This window comes from Balearica regulorum, chromosome 5 (assembly GCF_011004875.1).
Source record: "Balearica regulorum gibbericeps isolate bBalReg1 chromosome 5, bBalReg1.pri, whole genome shotgun sequence".
NCBI lineage: Eukaryota > Metazoa > Chordata > Aves > Gruiformes > Gruidae > Balearica > Balearica regulorum.
The window spans coordinates 35,674,335-35,693,853 of record NC_046188.1 but is presented as its reverse complement, the minus strand read 5'-3'; the positions used below and the strand labels follow the sequence as shown (position 1 = coordinate 35,693,853).

The 19,519-nt window shown below is 36.1% G+C and overlaps 2 protein-coding genes across 2 annotated transcripts in view; one reads left to right on the top strand and one right to left on the bottom strand.

Annotated features, from left to right (window-relative positions):
- Positions 1 to 6,511, top strand: part of AVEN (apoptosis and caspase activation inhibitor) — a 97,621-nt gene extending 91,110 nt beyond the window's left edge. Inside the window, exons 3-6 of the mRNA XM_075754126.1 lie at positions 704 to 774; positions 3,144 to 3,239; positions 4,733 to 5,093; positions 6,256 to 6,511. Coding sequence (XP_075610241.1) covers positions 704 to 774; positions 3,144 to 3,239; positions 4,733 to 5,093; positions 6,256 to 6,374 — 647 coding nt within the window. The 3' untranslated portion in view covers positions 6,375 to 6,511. The remainder of the gene's footprint in view (positions 1 to 703; positions 775 to 3,143; positions 3,240 to 4,732; positions 5,094 to 6,255) is intronic.
- A 274-nt stretch (positions 6,512 to 6,785) lies between these two features.
- RYR3 (ryanodine receptor 3) overlaps positions 6,786 to 19,519 on the bottom strand; it is a 247,414-nt gene continuing 234,680 nt past the window's right edge. Inside the window, exons 94-103 of the mRNA XM_075754124.1 lie at positions 19,431 to 19,473; positions 18,707 to 18,834; positions 17,701 to 17,761; positions 16,499 to 16,645; positions 13,872 to 14,006; positions 11,663 to 11,819; positions 10,468 to 10,532; positions 10,256 to 10,356; positions 8,565 to 8,616; positions 6,786 to 7,740 (exon numbers count right to left, since the gene is read on the bottom strand). Coding sequence (XP_075610239.1) covers positions 7,645 to 7,740; positions 8,565 to 8,616; positions 10,256 to 10,356; positions 10,468 to 10,532; positions 11,663 to 11,819; positions 13,872 to 14,006; positions 16,499 to 16,645; positions 17,701 to 17,761; positions 18,707 to 18,834; positions 19,431 to 19,473 — 985 coding nt within the window. The 3' untranslated portion in view covers positions 6,786 to 7,644. The remainder of the gene's footprint in view (positions 7,741 to 8,564; positions 8,617 to 10,255; positions 10,357 to 10,467; positions 10,533 to 11,662; positions 11,820 to 13,871; positions 14,007 to 16,498; positions 16,646 to 17,700; positions 17,762 to 18,706; positions 18,835 to 19,430; positions 19,474 to 19,519) is intronic.

The window sequence follows — 19,519 nt, the reverse complement described above, 5'->3', positions numbered from 1 at the left end:
CAATTCGTCTCCTTCATGCAATAATTCAACAGGTGGGGTTTTTTCCCAATAGAGCTCCTGAAACAACTATTTGTTCTCAAACTGTATGGTCTAAGGCGGCATATGTCCCATACTCTGCATCATCAACATGTTTGCTTTCTGTTCCTCCAACCCTTTGGCCATCGTTTTGCAACCCACCCCAATCTTTCATGTTTCCTCTGTCACAGACCATACTATTTTTTTTATTTTTTTTTGAGGTCTTGGAATTCTTGTGTGTTTTTTTTTCAGTGAATAAATTTATAGGACTGTCCTTTGCAACCCAGCATGGTACTGCAATAGAAGTATCTTATCAAAAACCAAATAACCCAAGCCCCCGTATAGGAAGAGGAAGCGCTTACTATCTTGGAGGAATGTGGTAGGAGGTTAGAAGATCCTGTAACTAAGATTGCATATGTAGCTTAATTAACACTATTTAAGGTTTCTTTTAATTCATTTCCTTATGCATATGAATTTAGTTTTGAAATTTTTGTGCCTTTTTCAGTACTGTTTTGCAAATAAGAGAAGAAGTTTGATATTGTGAATGCAAGCAGCATTTAAATTAAATGCAAATTTGTTGAAGACATGACATTTATTGATTGAATTTACTTCTGTAGGGCTGGGAACTTTAGAGAAAGCTTGTTATTTTTTTTTTTAAAAATAAATATTTTCTATTTCTTTTCTGTAGGAGATTCCTTTACACAGTTCCGATTTGCTGATGAGAAAGAATGGGATAGAGAAACCATATGCCATAAGCAGGTAACAGAATTATCATTCAGCTGAGTTTGTGTGGATAATCGCCTGGCACAGAATACCTAGGCAGTTGTGCTGTCAGGAACAAATTGTTTAATACAATAATAGCACCATTTATTCTGTATATTTTTATTAATTTGTTTCTGATGCTGGAGGCTCTTGGGTTTTGTCGTTTTATTTTTTTTCTATTGAAGATTAATCAAAGCAGCAGGCTAGTTTTTTAAGTAACATTGGAAGATAAGATCAAGCAAATCCATCCAGTGCAGGGAAAATAAGGAACTGCACTTTGCTTTACTGACATATTAAGTCAACCTTCCTTTTTCAGCTGTATTGAAGAGAAAATAGTTTAGTAAAATGACTATAACAAAACCTATATGAGTGTATTCATATATTTGACTATGACAGTTGTTCTAGTTCTTTTAAATTAACAGTTCATATTCTGTGGTTGAAACTTCACCTCCAAAATGACTATGGGACCAACTAATTTTTAGATTACTTCTATGTGGATTCTTTATGCTGGAATAAAAACGGGCAAAGCAATAGGAGACTGCTGTTTTCTGTATCAGGATACTGGAAAGTGTCTTCATCTCTGCAGCTGTCTTCGTCACTTATGTCACCTAAATTATTGCAAGATAAATGCTTTTGTCTTCCAAGCTTTTCTTAAAATTGCTGCGAAGCTGTGCTTGAGTGTTTCTTGAAACATACATATATATTCAAATTTTAAAAGTTTGCTATTTATTTTCTAAAATATCAACAAGAATTATTCCCTAGGAAGTGATATTTAAAGGTACATTAAAGTTGCAGAGTCAAATTAAAATGAGGAAGTAAAACCAAGTGCAGCATTTGTTTAAACCATCGTATGTTTGTTCAGTGGGATGCAGTCTTTCAATAACTGTGTATTTTTTTCTTATCAGTTCCTCCCGCTCCTAGTGTGCAGGATGTCAGTATCCAGAATATTAATTTCTTCATAATTTCCTCATAGGCTTGTTATTATAGCATTTAGGTGATTTGAACACATTAATTTCTGAACGGCTAAAGCCATTGTGAGCAGAGTGAATTTGCACATTGCCAGTGGATTTCACAAATATTCTTCTGGCTGGCAGTGATGAGAGTGCACGGGTCTGGAGCCAGTTCCATGCGCTCACTCGTTGTGAAGTGTGCTGTGGTGGGCATGTTCTTCTGCCTCTGTCCCTCCCAGACTGTAGTCATTCGTCCTGCCCCATCCAAATTTGTTGTTTCAAACTATTTCCCATCTTTCACTGTTCTTCTGTCAGTTTGAAATAGTTTACGGCACTAGTCACCATTACCCTTTCATTTCTTATTTTCGTCCAGAATCCTGGCACAGATGATTTCATAGCACTACCTAATTTTTCACAGTCTCTGGTCTTCAGCCATTTGCTCCTTTTTGTTTCACTAATTAGTTTTCACTAATCCATTGTAAAATAAAGTTGTTAGTAAAGTTTGTCTCTTTAAGCTAGATTTAGAAGCAGCTTCTCTGCTTCCATGAAAATGAGAGTATAGACTGAACTTAAGAATTTTGTGATTTTAAAATACATGATAGATATGAAATTATCTTTCATCGATGGCGAATGTGCTTAGAATGTTTTGCTGTACTGTGAGCTCAAAATCTGTTTAAGTCCACCAAAGTCCAGGGTGTTCTGTAAAAACATGAAATATCGCTGGTCCATTTTGTGTAAATTTGTTTTTAACATTTTACAGCCAAAAAAAAAAAAAAAGGAGGAGTCAAGCAAAAAGGAAACTTCAATACCTGTCACATTAATAAGTGACAGTTTCACCTTTTAAGCAACTAGGCAGCAGTAGAGTGTCTTTCTTGAATATAATTTTAGAAGTGTACGTAACTATAGTTTGTTGCTTTTGTAAGCATCAAACCAACATTTTAAAAGATGGGAAAGTACAAAAAGGGCCATGTTGTTTAGGCACTAAAAATAGTAGAGCTACACACAAGCTACATGATTTGATTGCTTAGAATATAGTAGCAACTCATTAAAGAATGGTGATTCCCACTGCATAGAAAGCTTCACAGATTAAAAGATGTTTGAGTTGGAAAAGGCTCTTATGACATTGTCAACCTGCAGAACTATTTCCTACTTTGGATTTTCAAGGCATCGCCTAAGGAGGATTCCATTTATACCTTGATTTTAAACCTCTAAGCGATTATTGGCATTGTAGGTGTTTATATGGTAGTTTTGCCAGATTGCTTTGTACATGTGTTATTTAAAACTATGCATTTCTGTATTTCATTAGATTGTTCTTCACATTCTTTGAATGTCTGGAACAGGGGAATATAATAAAGTAATTATTAGTTCTTTTTTTTTTTTTAATACAAGCGTACTGTGTGTTGAATTATATTTCAGTTATCTGCACTTTCTGTTGACTGCCAGTCTTTGGTCCAGGCCCTTCAGGAATTGCCTCTGCATCTGAGGTTGAATGTAGCTGCTGAACTTGTGCAGGTAATGCTTTGAGTTTTCACAAGAAAATGCAAATATTTGAAGTGAAACAATCTATGCAAGGATGAATTACTTTAAACTTGGTCTTCAAACGTAAGTAGAATGTATTTTATAAGTAAATAAATTTCTTGAGACCAGCATGTCAAATGGCACATAATACAGGATACCCCTCTATCGGCACTTCTTATGCTTTGTTGCCTTTAAACAAAATGCTTTGGTGTGCGGCACGTTAGATTTGAAGTCAGGTATTGGAGCGTTTGACATGGAATGAGTACACTGGTTTTGTATTTGCTTCTCTTGTTAGCAGCTGTTAAAAGCTTGCACCAAAATTTTGAAAGTGCTTTCACAGTCTTTCCTGTTAATTATTTTAATTGTGACTAATTCTTTTACATAGCTAATATCAACATATGTGTTTATTCTGTGAATTGAACTTACATCTGTGTTAGAACAGGTAGAACTGTCAATCAAACAGGTGAAGAAAATGTCATTTATGCTCTGGTAAAAAAAAAAAGCAACTGAGTATTAGGAAAAAAATGTTTCTTCAGGCTGTGAAAAAGAACAGATTCATGTAAGGGCAAAAGAACCAATGAGACTTAAATATAAAAATAAAATTCTTAAAAAAAAAATCCATCTGCTCAAGCAAGGGAAAAGAAACATGAGCCTTGCAGAAGAAATTTTACTTCTGTGTGGAGCTGCATGAAGTGCTTCTGTGACTGACACAACTATACCCTTTCATAAGGGAGCTCAAATATGTCTGCAGATGTGATATCTAAGGGAATCTGCAAATAAATGTTACTTTCAAATACAGTTTTCTTCTTAGGAGTTCTAGTCCCGGTCTTTAACTTTTATCAGGGTTATAAAGTGTGTTATGACATTTAATCTTTGTATTGTCATTCTGACTGGTGATGTGGTCATCAGATATGCTGCAGTGTTATTAATGCCAGGGCATCCTGATAAAAGCAGAATCTGTGTTCCACGGTTGAATAATGAGTTGCTGTTTCTTGTTTCACTGTTTGATAATGTTTTGTAATTTGTTTTCTTTTTTCAAAGTATACAGTTATATACTATAATTTTGGCTAAATGATGATTTGCTTTCAAGACTGGAATTTTGGAGGGAAGGCCTAGCATGGGATAATGTTAGCTAAATTCTGACTTCAGTCATTCCAAAATTCAGAGTATTGATGGGATTTCATTACAGAAGAATTAAAGAAAAGTAACTCTCCAGCAAGTATTTGTGAAACAATGGAACTTGTTGATTTAACATACAGTCTCATATTCTGTAATAAGACATAAAAGTACTTTGTGTTTTGTAGTTGCTTCTGTAAAACTATCACCAAGATAACTTTATTTTTACTTCTGAATTCATTTCTGCTGAAATTCATTGTAGCTTCTTAAGTGATCATATGCAGGAAGCATGAATTACAATCAAAACTAGACAGAATAGTAAAAATTGAGTTAATTGTTAGAAAGACTCAAGTCCTTTCTTGTACTTTCAGGCATCAACACCTGTAGAGCTCCCACAGATGAAATCTAAGGTTATTGAAGATGGCAAGAGGAGAGAGCCTCTGTTCCGGCAGTCTCTGGCTCAAAGTGAAACGGTGCTGGTCTCTCACCCCATTGGTGATTCTGTTGCTCCATCAGAGCCTGGAAGTAAAAATGGTCCTAGGACAAGAGCAACAGAACCACTTCAGACAGCCCATCCACTATCAAAGCAAGAGACTGACTATTTGGATGAAGAACTAGATCTGCTCCTAAATCTAGATGCTCCCATTGATACAGATAACAGACCTGTGTCAGGTGCATTATCCCACAACATACCAACTGAGAAAGATTTGAAAATGGATTGTAAGGAAAATGGTAAGATTTCTCTTCTCCCCAGCATGTCCTTATTTAATTTCCATTGCTCTCTCTTTTGGTGATGTTGATTAGTTAGTCAACAGTACTGCTGTCATCATCTCTGTCATACCACATTTCATTTATCTGGGCCTATGTTCTGACCCATTTGTTCCTTTTTGATTTTAACTCCCCACTGAACTAAAGTTTCACCGCTGTCAGTTCATTTTAAGCATTAAGAGAAATTCTTCTGCAGAACAGTGTTGGTCTTATGATTCAGCACAATTTTAAATTAAAAAATAAATAAATGTTTTTATGTAATATTATCAGCCCTTAGTTCACTGTGCCAATAGTATACAGAAGAATTGTCAGCTATTTCTGATGGCTTGTTGTAAATGCTATTGTCAAACTTTATTAGCATTGATTCTACAAAATTAAGTTTAATATGGAAACAAAACATGGAAATTTTTGTATATATTTCAGAAAAATAGGGAAACTCTTCCTTTTGATTGCATTCCTAGAAGTTATACTAGTATATTTGTTAGTTTTGATGCAGATGGTTTGCTACTCTTCCCCAGTCCTCAGTGCTGTAAAAGAAATTTTAGCATCTCTGATTTTTTGTGTATGTTTTTCTTGCTATCTAAGTCCAAGATTTGTTGAACATGTAACATGTCACCACAAGGAATACAGCAAGCCTTGTTACTGAAGACAATCTTGAAATGCTCTTTTCCTTCCAGTTGTATGTGATACTTTCCACTCTGAAGCATAGTGAAAGTTCCCTTAAGAAAACAATGCCATCAGAATACAGAATCATACCATGGTGTGATAACCACGCAGGGCAACCTGCTGTTGTGGCAAGCTCCTCTCCTATGTTAAAGTAAACTCTGCATCGGACAGGATTGCAAACAGATCGCAGTAGGGGATCGCTGATCGTCTGTCTGCTGTAGACCCGGCCCTGCCCCCCCTTGAATCAGATGGAAGCCACACCGTTCTGGTTGAGCTTATTAAGCTGCCCCAGTTTTTTTATTGTTGCTACTCTTTTTGGAATATGATGTGCTGTTCTTCAAGAGAGAGAGATTGTGTTTAAATAGAGTCAGTTGTGCATTAAAAAGCATAATGAGCCAGGTCAAAGAGCTGGTATGGAATTGTTTCCAGATTTTCAAGTCTGTTCTTTTCACTTTTCTAGACCCTTTAAAACTAGATGTGCCTGAAGAGAAGAGTACAGCATCACAGCAACAGCAAAGCACATCTAAAAACGTTACCGAGGAAGAGCTTGAAGATTGGCTGGACAGCATGATTTCCTGAAGCTCAAATCTTCTTATGTGAATAATTGAATATAGCAAACATTAGGTAGCAAGTTGAATCTTCCTCTATCTCCTTGTTATTTCCTTTATCTGTTTCAGGTTGTTCAGTATGCCAAATGCCCAGTTTTCTTTGCTGCAACCAAATTCTCTGCAGCCAAAAATCATTTAGATGAGATTGAAAATTGTCTAAGACTAATATTGCTGGAAAGGTCTAATATTTGTGATGAAATTAAGATTTTCTTTGCTAAAGATGCAGGCTACAGCATACAAAGTTATTTCAGCTTGTACTTGCTCTATGTAGTCCTTAAAATAAAGCTATGAATGAACAATGAATACATGTGTTTTTACTCACTATCCTCACACCACATCTCCATATTGTAGAAAAATGTGAAAGACGACAGCAAAGGTAATGTTTGGTTTATAATACTTTATTGCAGTGGGCACTTTTTGTTAGAAGGGGAAAAAAAAAATGCATAATCCTAGCAGCTTCTACTTGCAGGTGACCATAGAGCATTGTTTTATTTTGGCCTAAGGTTTAAATTGTATTCATTTTGATACAGTGTATGTCTTTTAACAGCAGCATCTAATAAGCTGTTATTGAAGGTGGTATATAAACAAACTTCAAGTGCAGTTTGATACAGAAAGACAGAAAAGCAATACAGTTAATGGATCTGTTCATCTAGAACACTAACATAAATAAAAAGTTTGCATAGCTATGTCTACAGAGGTTTTAAGGCACTTAATGTTTCAAGGTTGACGAAGTGTTTGAAAATGTTTTCTTTTTAACTGCTTAAAGCTCTTCAAGCTGTATCTTAATACATTCACTAGCAAATACTGGGGGGGGGAGAAAACCTGGACAGCACTTAGTTAAAATATTTTTTTCTGAGGCATGGCCTCTGATGTTCAAGTTCTTAAATGTTAAATGTTGTGCAATTAAGACACCTTTTAGCCCTTTCAACTCTGCTGCCAAACACTAGGTTAATGATGTGGTTAAGAAGTTGTTACCATTTCAGACCGTGTTTGAACTGGAAGGCTTTAAGTTAATCTGGCATAGTTTTCTCTTTTCTAATTAAAATTCCACCAAAAGACCTGTTTCGTATGTGGTAGGTACAAAAAGCCTATGAAATAGTGTCAAATTTTACGTATGTCTTGAAATTTAAAGACATTTAAAGCAAATACAAGCTGTGAAATTACACCATGAAAAGAAAAGAACGGGGTTTTTTGTATACTGGATCTTAACAGTTCATGAATAAATAATTTCTTTTGTGATATTAGCCAAGTTGATCCTCATACTGTTTCCGGAAGCAGTCCCCTGCTGGGAAAAAATCCCAACATCTTTCTTGGTACATCTTCCACACAAATGACTCCTGAAAATGATAAAGAGTATTTATTTTAACAGACACAGTGCAGTTAGTGCTCTAGAGACACTTCTAACAGTAACCAGGTACTGTGCCTATTACCATGGAGCAGAACTGTGAAGACATTGAAACTCAAAGATTGTAATTCAAGAACATTTGTAAAAGTATCATTCTGTACTTTTCTTGATTCAGTACTACTGAAATTTGAGCCCTGTTAGAAAAACGGATTAATTTACACTTACAGTCTCATTATATCAGAGCAAACTTGTACCTAATCTGTATATATAAAATGTGATTCAGTTTGCTTGGAAAACATTGAAGTGTAAGGTACTTTTGTAGTGTTTGCATAACAGCTTCTTATATGAGATAAGAAAATAAATAGGAATTAATTACACCTTATTTATTTACATTTAGGGCCTAACACCACTAAACATACATACACACAGCTGTACACCTATCTATATATACATATATATGGATTTAGACTATAAATATAGTAGCTTAACTACTTTTGGGAATAAACTACAACTGGTATATTTCTGGGTTTCATTTCAGAGACAAGATGACAGTAAGATTACTAGTAAGTGACTTCTGACAGAGTTGAGAGCTGAGTGGAATAGCACACTGCTGCAGCCCACCTCCTCCCTGTTTGTTTTTTTTTTAACCCTTCCTTTTCTTTCACTGGCAGAAGACTGTCAGGGAGGGTGGCATCCACTCCACTCCTTGGTGGTACATCAGTTCCACCTGGTGGCACACAGCTACAAGGCTGGAGAAGACAAAAACCTGGAAAGATAATCTTGACAGGAAAAAAAAAAGTATTATTTTCTACTCACCTGGCCAGTATGCTCAGTTTCATCCTTGTTAATGAGATACATTAAAAAGAACCTGAAACAAGCACATGAAGCAAGTATTAATGCAGAAAATGTAACATGTCTGCCTCACCTTTCCTAGGCGGGGGTATGTGAGGGAGATGATGCCAACCAGCAAAGTAACGATAGTGCTAGGCATCTAAACTGCTTATATTAAAGGAGAAAATTCTATCCTTCAGCACTTCTCCTGTGGAAGTGCTAACAGATGTAAAATCTGTAGAAGTGGAAAAATGCTGTTTAGCATTTTCTTCATTTCAGTGCTAGGAGCAATACCTGAATTAGGCATATGCCAAGTCCTATACACACATATGCTCTAACATCTTACCTTGGAAGAAGTTACTATGGCTACTATGCAAGAAGTTAGACATGTGGCAAATACTCAGCTGCACCAAGATTTCCAAAGATTCTCCTCGTACAGCTCATCAGCTGAGCCTATCTATCTCGGTGCTCAGACTGAGAGAGCTTGACCTGATGAGGAAGGCTGTGGAATACCAACAACGATCTGTTGATATGTAGCACAGCTCTTGGTTAGCCACTTTTCACGTAGTGCATTTGGAATTAAACTTGGTATGTGCTTTCACGGTTAAGAAAAGAATGCATACTGACTTTAACATTTGTTTAATTACAGGGCAACCTGATTAGAAAGATTGTTCACTATATATTCTAATATTAAGGAAATGGCCATTTTTAATCTACTGTGCATTACAGGTTCCCATATACCAATTAAGCAATTCAATATAGTAAGAAATGCTTGGAGGGTCTAGACTGGTAAAGCTATGGCTGTTAATGGAAATTTGCCTCACAAAAGTGATGTGCACTGATTTTGCAGAGTCAGTTGCTATACAAGGAATAATGCAGCCTCCACTCCAGGAGGCACACTTTTTTTTTTTTTTTTTTTTTTTTTTTAAATTTAAAAAATTCAGATGCAGTATTCCAAAGCCAGACTTCTATAAGATACCACCAGTCGAGCTCCTTTGGTTCTGCTGGTACAATGCTCATACAATTATCATTGTTGTATGAGTAACTAATGCCACCAAATTCACTTTTTAGATATCCCCTTTGATCTGCTCTGTATTTACTAATGAGAGTAGAAGATCACTGTCTTGGGAGTCTGTGCAGTAGTCTAAACAGATACAACTCCTGATTGCTTCGAGGTTTTGGAAAGCTGCCGTATCACTAAAGAACTACAGGATCAGACTTGTACATCATTTTTTGTAGCTTATCCTTCAGGAATCTTCCAGAAATGCTTTTTTGTTTGTTTGTTTTGTTTTAGGTTTTCTTTTTGTCAAATTGAGGCTAATTTTCAATGGTCTCATCAACATTACCAAACCCCCAGAAGTCACAATCAAAACTGCCAAACTAAAGCAACTTATTAAACTGTTGTGCCTTATCATTCCACATAGGTGGGTTTTGTTCCAGAGGAATAAGGAGTTGGTGTGCCTTCAGGTCTCATCCCACTAGGGTAGCCCATGTGTAAGGTGAGCACTTCAAAGGTAACCAGCAGTGTGGAGCAGAGGAGGGGAGACCAGACAGTAGTGGAGATATTCCTCAGTTCTACAGAATTCTCTCTCAGGATTGTCAGCGATGGGTGCACCTAAATAAGTCTGGAGCTGCAAGGTCTCTTTATCTTAATTGTCGTAGTAAAGTATACTTACAGGTAGTTTGCCAAGTTGTGTTCTTGCAAAGTATGTGTTTCAAAGCCATGTGGGGTTGTGTCAAAATAGTCATTGCCGATTCCACAAATAAAACATTTGGTCTGGAAAGACAAGTTATGGTTACAAATGAATTTTAACTCAAAGACACTATTTTAACTGGTAGCAATCTAGATGAACAACAGTAATGAAAAAGGTAGTGTGCTTACTCATACCTCCATGTCTTCTCTCACTTGTTCTTGCTGGTCTCTTAATTCACCAAAAGCATCAATGATCAGACCTATTATTTCAAACAAAAAAGTAGCAACACTTCAGTACTAAGCAATATTCATATTTCAAGTAATGTCTATCAGACATCCTTCACTGTCTTTGGAGTGTAGCATTCTTAATGCCTACGTTGAACAATTCAAATTACAATCTATCAGTTTCCAGATGTCTAACATGTTTCCACTGCACTCCTAGCAGTATGAATTTCTCTTACATAGAAGGACAATTCTTGAGAGTGGAAAGGCTTTACTGTACTTTCATTTTGGTCAGTTTAAGCTTCCACAGTCTCATATCTTTTGTTCCAATGAAAGGATTTAGTTTTAATTCTCCTTCTCATGGCACTCATATCCAACTTTTATGTAACAAAGACAACTCTGCTCCCACAGGCCCCCCGGCCAGTTTGTGATGCTGCTTCACATTTGAAGCATTATCCCTCTACTTCCAACATACAAAGAATAAAATTGGATCATTTGGGGGACTGGGACATGCGTAACTTTCTCTCAGTATAGTTGTATTACATTTTTATTTTGCTACAAGACTGCCATAAAACAGCGCTTTTTCCTAACAGCCTTAGGTCAGTTTATACAATGAGTGTTGAACACTGACAGTCATTGCAGAGAGGTCTCATTCTCTGTAAACCACACCTGCAAACCAATTAAAATTGCAAATCACCTTCTAAAGAGAAAAGGAAATGGGTATGTGGCCATGGTGATTTTCTCCACGTCATGTCCTCTTCCCAATGGGAAAGTCTCTGTTCCCCAGCCAGCTGTGGTGATTCCAAACTAAAGGTGTGAAGAGTGTCTACAGCAAGGCTCTCCACTTTTAAACGGTTATTATAGGAAGAACAGCCATCCTGCACAAGCTGCCTCATTGCTGGATAGCTGTCAAAGTGTTCATAGTCACTGTAACCCAGGTAGGTTATGTTTCTTCTGCTTTGTCTTTGCGTAGTACTTGGGACAATGCATTATTTATGCATTGTTTGCATAAAATTATTACTTTCAGAATTAATGATTTTATCAGCTCTGGAATCAGTCTTTATAGCAATACTGCTCAATTTAGCTCAAACACAAATACAGTTTAAATACGTTGCAGAACTTAAGTAAACTAAATTCTAACAGTCTCTACTAAGGTAAGTGACAGTACCTTGAATAATGGCCAGCAGGATAACAATGACAAAGAAGAAAAATGTGATGTCAAAGACAATTCGATACATTTCATAAGGGTCTCCAGCAGGATCCTCAATTTCATCTCCAATGCCGCCACCAGCTCTTACGCCCACATACATATGGAACAGGTAACACTGAAAATTTCAAAGAGAGAGGAAAATTACAGATATATTTACCATGAGTGATTCTCTTTGTGGGTTGGTTGTTTTTTTTTTTTCCTTTTTAAAAAATTATTCTGCTCTGCTAATTCTCTTCACAAGTTATAGCAACAAAGAACACACAGTATCATTCCTCACATACCACACAGACTTCACCAAAAATCTGTTATTGTCTTAACTAATGTGATTACATCATCAGGTACACTTAGTAAGAGGAGGAGTCAGCATCAGCTGCTACCATCTCTTCACTCCCCATGTCCTACTTACAGAGTAAGACCATTTGGGGGCATTTTTCTTCTAGTTGTTACTGTATTCAATGATATTCTACCCCTTATATTAATTCCTAAAGTTCTAGCTTGCTCTGAGTAAGCAGAGGACATCTTTTAATGCCTTGTAATGGAGTTTAGAAATGTTGGCAAATGTTGCCATAAAATCAATAGTGGAATATTCACAACAGGTAGATTTATCTGTGTTTAGGTGGTTTCTGGATAATTTCATTTTGCAATACTAGATGTCTGGTTTAGTATATTGTAAATTATTTATGATCTGGGAAACACAGCCCATGTTCAGTTTGATGCAGAAGAAATAATTTTACAAAAACATTGCTGTGTGTCATGTTTTTTGAACATATAAGTCTTCATGGAAAAATCTTTAGATATTTAAGATACGTAAGTATCTTAGAATGGAATCTGCTGCTGGAGCGATATACTACTGATTTCCGAACCTTGTAAACCACCTTCAGTCACACAATGTGGGTTAAAACCAATAGAAGTCTCTAAGCCCAGCCAGTGTTCTGAAGTCATATTAGACAGCAATGCTGGTGTTAAATAATCATTAAACCTGACAAATCTGGTCTTTCATAAGCAAACACTAAATAGAACTCTACACCCATTTTTATAATGCAACTTTACTGTTGATGTAAGATGCTAGTACTAGTTTAATCATACTTAAAAATGTAACTTGGAATTGATTTACCTCACTTGGTAGAGTGGTTTAAAATGTAATACTGTTTCATTATTCCAGTTACTCCTACACCTATTTTATGACCAGAACATTATATCCAGCTTGCAGAGGGACCAGTTAAATAATACTGCTTCAGCAGTTTTCATCATTTCCATCATTTGCACATCTGAGTTGCACTAAGTGTTTAGAAAAAAGTTTGAGAATAGGAAAGAACATTTTATGAAGTCTATGACACACGTCTGTTCTGAGGCATTTTTATTCCATCTTCAGCCTATAATACAAGGCAGTGTGTGACTTTCCCATGAAGAAATGAGCTGGCCACAAACTCAGAATTTTAATTTTTAATTCCTGAATTTGTCCTGTTTTCTTTATACAGTAAGAAAATCAAATCCTCTTCATACCGCAGTACGTATCTGTAGAGTGTCTTTTAATATGACAAAAATAACATTCTGTGGCAACAGGTGGAAATCAGAAGGGAAATTAGTAGCATTAGATAATCACCCATAATAAGTTTTAATTTTCCTCTTCTCTACTCACCCCTGACTTCTTATTTCATGACTAAATTACTAATTGTAAGCAGTTTGGAGGAGGGTTTTGTAACTAGTGCTAATAACATCATATACTTTGTATAGCCTAAATAAGGATAGTGAGAGCTTGCACACTTGCAAACATTGGGAACAAATTGGGTTTATGTGTGCTGTAACAACACAGCTGCTTTTTGCAGGGCTGAGCAGTTTGTCATGAAATTTCTTCCATATAGTTTAAGGGTTTGCCATCTTCACACGTAAAAGAGTTGCAGCTAATCACAAGCCACAGTATTTAGGGGAAAAATCCAGAGTATCTTCCTATACTGGTGAGTGTCATCTATCTACTGTTGATTTTAGACCACTGGAGGACGCATAGGGAACTTCAAGACCATTCACATTTTCAAAATGACACATAGCAAGAAGAAGATACCCATGGATTTAACAACAGAAACATCCCTCCTTGCTTATCATTTTATCTTAAGTTCCCATTTAAAAATTCAGGATGAAATTGGAAGCATGCTAGTGATGTTTTAGTTACCGTCATCATGTCATCACATTTCATGTCTGGTTCATCTTCATCTTCACTTTTATTGTAGAATTTGCGGAAGAAGTTGAACGCCACAACAGTGTAGAGATACACTACTACAGCGAGGAGTCCCACAGTAAGCACAAGCTGTGTATGGAGACATGACATGAAAGTAAGTTTCAATTTCATTCTGTCAGAAGAGATAGGCTAGCTTAGAGTATTGCCTTAAGTATTGAAAATGTGTCATATTGTACCTTTCCCAATAAGGAAACTAAAGATAGCAGTTATAATAGCTGTGAGGTCTCGCTACTACTCAGATCAGTGTAGAGGTGTTTGCTCTCACGTGAAAATCAAAGGGAAAAACGGTAACAAGAAACTGAAGTTTCCACCTTTCTGAGCTATATGCATACAAACTATACATCACTGAAGCAATGTTTCCACTACTTAAGTTCGAAGTGAAATGCTAGTAACTTGAAAAACTAGATATACAGTGAAAATGAAATGATAAAAAATAAACCCATTTAGTTAATTTGATAAATAATTTCATCTGGGACTTATTATGACTTATCATAGTCTATTTTCTGTTCCTAAGCTGGTTAGCAAAGCCATCTACAAAGTGGTGCCCTGGTTTTGGCTGGGATAGAGTTAATTTTCTTTCTAGTAGCAGGTATAGTGCCTTGGTTTGGATTTAGTATGAGAATAACGTTGATAACACACTGATGTTTTTAGTTATTGCTGGGTAGTTGTAGCATCTAAGTCAAGGACTTTTTGGCTTCTCAGGCACTGCCAGGTGCCCAAGAAGCTGGGAGAGCACAGCCAGGACAGCTGACCCAGGGCGGCCAAAGGGAGATTCCCTACCATAGAACGTCACGCTCCGTATGTAACTGGGGAAGTGAGCTGGGAGGTGGGATCACTGCTCAGAAACAGACTGGATGTTGGATTGTTTTATTTTCCTTTTGCATGTGGTGAGCAATTGCATTTGTGCATCATTTGTATTATTATTATTTTTATTATTAATCTTCCTTTGTTATCCTATTAAACTGTCTTTATCTCAACCCAGGAGTTTGTTTTTCCATTCTCCTCCCCATCCTCTTGTGGGGAGAGGAGTGAGCGAGCGGCTGTGTGGTGCTCAGTTACCAGCTGGGCTAAACCATGACATGTGAATAGAAAATGTTTTAGATAACCAAAAAGTAAGTAATTTCCAGGTCCTGCTTTTAAGCAAATAAAATCCTTAGGTGAAAAACTTTAGGGGTTAATGAGACTAGATTATATTGTTTGTTGGAGCTGGCATTAGAAGATGCAGCCCTAGAGAGGAGTTACTGAAGGCTACATATTTTAAAAAGTGCAGTGATTGGGATTACTCTTTTAAAAGAAATGTAGTAGTATTGAACAACAAGCTGATCCTCAGTTTATCACTTTCTGCAGATCTATAAGTATGCTCCCAAAGTGAACATTTAGATTGAAAAATCTGCAGCTGTCTTTCAGTGCTCATATCTACTAGCAAGAAAAGCCATGGGATTAGAAAAACTAATCTTTGCTTGTTAAGAATGTATACTAAAAGCTGTGGTCTGGAGTTGAAACAGTGTTGTCAATTATGCTCAGTTTTGAGTATAACATTTAGAAAAATCTCATATAGAAAATACATCAATCATTAAATTAAAATTACTTTGGTCATCCTGGAGGAAAAAGAAGGGGATAAACCCAGAGATTTCATTTGTTTGTGTGATGATACTGAAAACATTCTCATATGTACTATTTTAGAATCTCCCTTTGCTGATAAGGGAAGAAACTTCCATTGGTCTATTTCTGCTGAAAGAAAGGATTAAGCAAACACAAAGGATATATCAGAGTTAAGCTCAGGAGATATTCTTATGCCCCTTCCAAAATGTTACGTGGTTTAAAATATTTTGACATGTCTTGCAGGGTGTAAGAGAGGGCTTAAACTATATGTTACTGCATTGAGAAGGAATGGAATGTGTAGGTTTGAAATTAAATTTTGGTGAAGTTCTACTAGATTTCTTACATGTAAGTTAAAAAGTGTGTTCGTGAAAAACTCCTCGGTTTTGTTGGTATGCTAGCTAGGAACACAGAGCCTCTAGACGTCAGAGAATGATTCCCTGCATAAGTTTCAACAATTAGTTTTGGAAATAGATTTTACTAATCTGATTTTTGCATGACAAAAAGTGACATATAAATATATTCCACAGTGCAGAATGCCCACACCTGTAAACACATTCTTACTAGCCAAGTATTGAAATCTCAGTGCCCCGATCATTATTATTGCTGTAGCTAAGGAAAGATTGTGAATTCTTATTAGTTATCACCAATCAGTTCATCACTGAGCATAGAGAAGGAGCTGGTTGGGTCATAAGTCACATTCCTGTATTTTTCTAAAATGATACATTTTTCTATTGTGTACAAAACTTCTTTACCTATCAGCACTCTGTGGATACAGATTATTATAATTTCATAGGATTTAACATGTAACATGTGCTGCAGAAGACACAATGGGATCTATTCTTTACTCCAATCATGATCAAAATAGATTGCATTCCAATACTTCCTCAGTATCACAAGATTTTTTTCCCAGCTCTGTTACAAAACGCATTCATTTTCAAACCCTTGTCTGTAGCACTAACCTGTTTGCCATTGTGAGTGACTGAAGACAAAATGGTTCGCAGTGTCTTGAAACCCATAGCAATATCCAGCAGATGAGCAGCAAAGAAGAAGTTGTTGTAGTGCCCAAGGATGGACATAGTCGTGTACCAAGCTAAGTATAAAAACGACTGCAGAGAAAGTACAAAGTGGCAGAATGTTAGCAGGTGCTCATTGCATTACTGGATGCAGAATATAGCTTTCTTGTAGTCACTCAAGTTATCAAATAAAGTAATATTATCATGATCTGATCTGAATCACGGTCTGAATGTAATACCTCTATTTTACATGTTCAAAAAGACTGTCTTACTCTGTCTCTTGTCATGTCTCCTGTTCATTTAAGGAATGTTTATTGCTTAGTTATGCTAATGAGACCTCTATCTTTATGTATTTAAATGCAGTCTTCAGCCTATATGTTATTAACATCAAAATCCCCTTCCTTAAAACTGATTTGGTGGGGGAGCTTGTTACACAGTACTTTAAATTTTAATACTGATTCTGGAGGAGAGAAAATGCATTTTATTACTCTTGAGACACTTTGTTTAGGTCTCAGACCATGTCAACCAGGACACCCAGAAAGCCTAAGGGACATAACGCAGCTTATTCTTCTAACAAGCAGTGAACCTGAAGCCACTTTGATGTGAAAGCTCTTATTGAAGAACAATGTGCTTTTAGTGCACAATGAATTTATACATAGTCACTTGATTTGACTTGGCTGCCTTGTTTGTTTGGGAATGCTCGAGAGGATTCACAAAAAAAGAATTTTAACAGAGGCATGGTCCTTTCAAAGGAAAAGGTATGAAAGAAAAGAATTAACCATCATGTCAAACAGATGATTCAAGAATAAGAAGGGATAACTTTCTGTAGAATGTGCTTGATTTTAGAAAAGACATCTTTGATTGCTAGATTGATTTCTATAAAATTAAATGAATGTACCATTAACTTCCAAAATGCTGACGTTGTATTAATGGTGAGAAGGTGCATATTGGTCTTTGGAATCAAAAAGAAAATCCTAGCATAAATTAAAGCAATTTTCTACAACACAAGACAGAAAAAACTATTTTAAAATTACTCTGTAATGCAATATTATTTGTGTATGTTTGTTTAAAATAAAAGCAGATGGTGGAAGACATACAATCATGTTTAGAGTAAATCAAAGCATATTCTTCTAGGCTAACATACTCACATTATCAGTGAAAACAACTCCGAGCTTCCAAATGTGGTACTTTGTATCAATGGAGCTTAACCTAGGAAATACAAATTTTTTCAAATGCATCAATGTCAAAACTAAGCATTGAATTCTGTAAATATAAACAACCAACTAGGTAGGGCACTTCACATTTATTTGCTAAAGGTGGTGATATACATTAGCTGTTTGTTTTTTGAGTGATGTAGGTGCTTCATTTTTCAGAGAGTATTCTTGAACTCTAAGCACCCAGACACAGTTTCTAATCCATTGAAACTGGTGGAACAATTTCAGCAGGGGTGATACTGCCGTATTCCAGACTTAAAAAAATGTAAACCTTTTAAAAGTAGTGAAATGTGGAACCAGGATTGCTCGAGGTCAAGAGGCAAGTGTTCCGTCTAGTGTAAAATGTTGCCAGAATTACCAGAAGAAAAGGTAATGCCTACTGCAAGATTCTAAATATTTTATTAGCCATTAGATGACATGCGAATGGAAATCCTTCCTCTTGTCTGCCTTAAGTATCGAGGAAACCAAACTCTTGTAGGAGCCTAAATCATTTGGGACTTGGCTACTTTCAAACTCTCATCTTCACTGATGGATTAAGTCAGGAAAACATCTCTGATTTTTTTCTAGATAGCTGGCATCTAGATATTTGTTATCAATACTTTTTCTGCCCTTTGGTTTATAAAGTAATTCCACTGCAACACCTAAAGAACTTTTAAATGCTGCATTGATTATTGTTTAAAATAAAAGAGTGCCCAACTATGTCAGTCAGAATCAACTTGTGTGATTTATTTTTTTTCTTACTTTTGTAACACAAGTATAAATATGTTTTAGAACTAAAAAAAAAAAAGCTTTTTTTTACTTCCACACTAGGAAGACTTCTCCATTTGAATTTTCTATGCTGAGGAAAACATCACTACAGTTTCAATACAAAATCAGTTTTTATCTTTGATGGTGAAGTTATGCCAACACATAATTTGTCTGTGAGGTTCGGAAGTCATACCATGATACAAGGGACGCCTCTTCTGGTTTGCTCTCTTCCACTGGACTAAAATCAAGGGCACTTTTGTCCAAACCCAAAAGTTCTGCTATGCGCTCTGCTCCATATAAGTCTCCATATTTGTTAATAACCTAAAAAAGGAAGAAGAAAAACTTTTGCTCAGAGAAAGACCTTGGCAACAGTCACCCTACTTTAAGCCAGTAGTTGTTAGAAATTAAAAAAAAAAAAAAAAAAAAAAAATCCCAAAAAACTTTCACAATTAACACTACTAGAACAGTCAGAACTCCCAGGAAGCCAGGCGGGGGGAGCATAAAAAAGAAAAATAGAAGCATTAAAGGCTATTATCTGAAAGCTTATGTATAATTTTCTGTCATTTAAGCTGGCATGTTTTTCTTGTTTTAGGAGGATGAGGGGGCTTTGTATCCTAAAGATGACAATGACTGTAAATTAGACCTGCGTGGCTGATTGACAGCGCAAAGTTATTTCGAAAGCCTGAGTCTGGGAAGGAAACCACAGCCTTCTGTCTTCCTCCCTCCTCCCACCTACGCTGCAGCTGCCTGTTCACCGAGACATTTACCACAACAATGACTTCCACAAAACAAATTTCACTTCTCGTTTATTTGTATATTTATGTGTATAGAAGTATATTGCACATAGATATCCGAATTAAGTGAATAGTAGATTATTGCTATGACTAACAAACATAATAGAAATATAAAAAGCCTACCTTCCGTTTTACAAATTTGTCCCAGTAATTGTTTGGAAAGGACCTACATAGACAAGGCAAAAATATTTCAAGTTATTTAACTTGTTAGG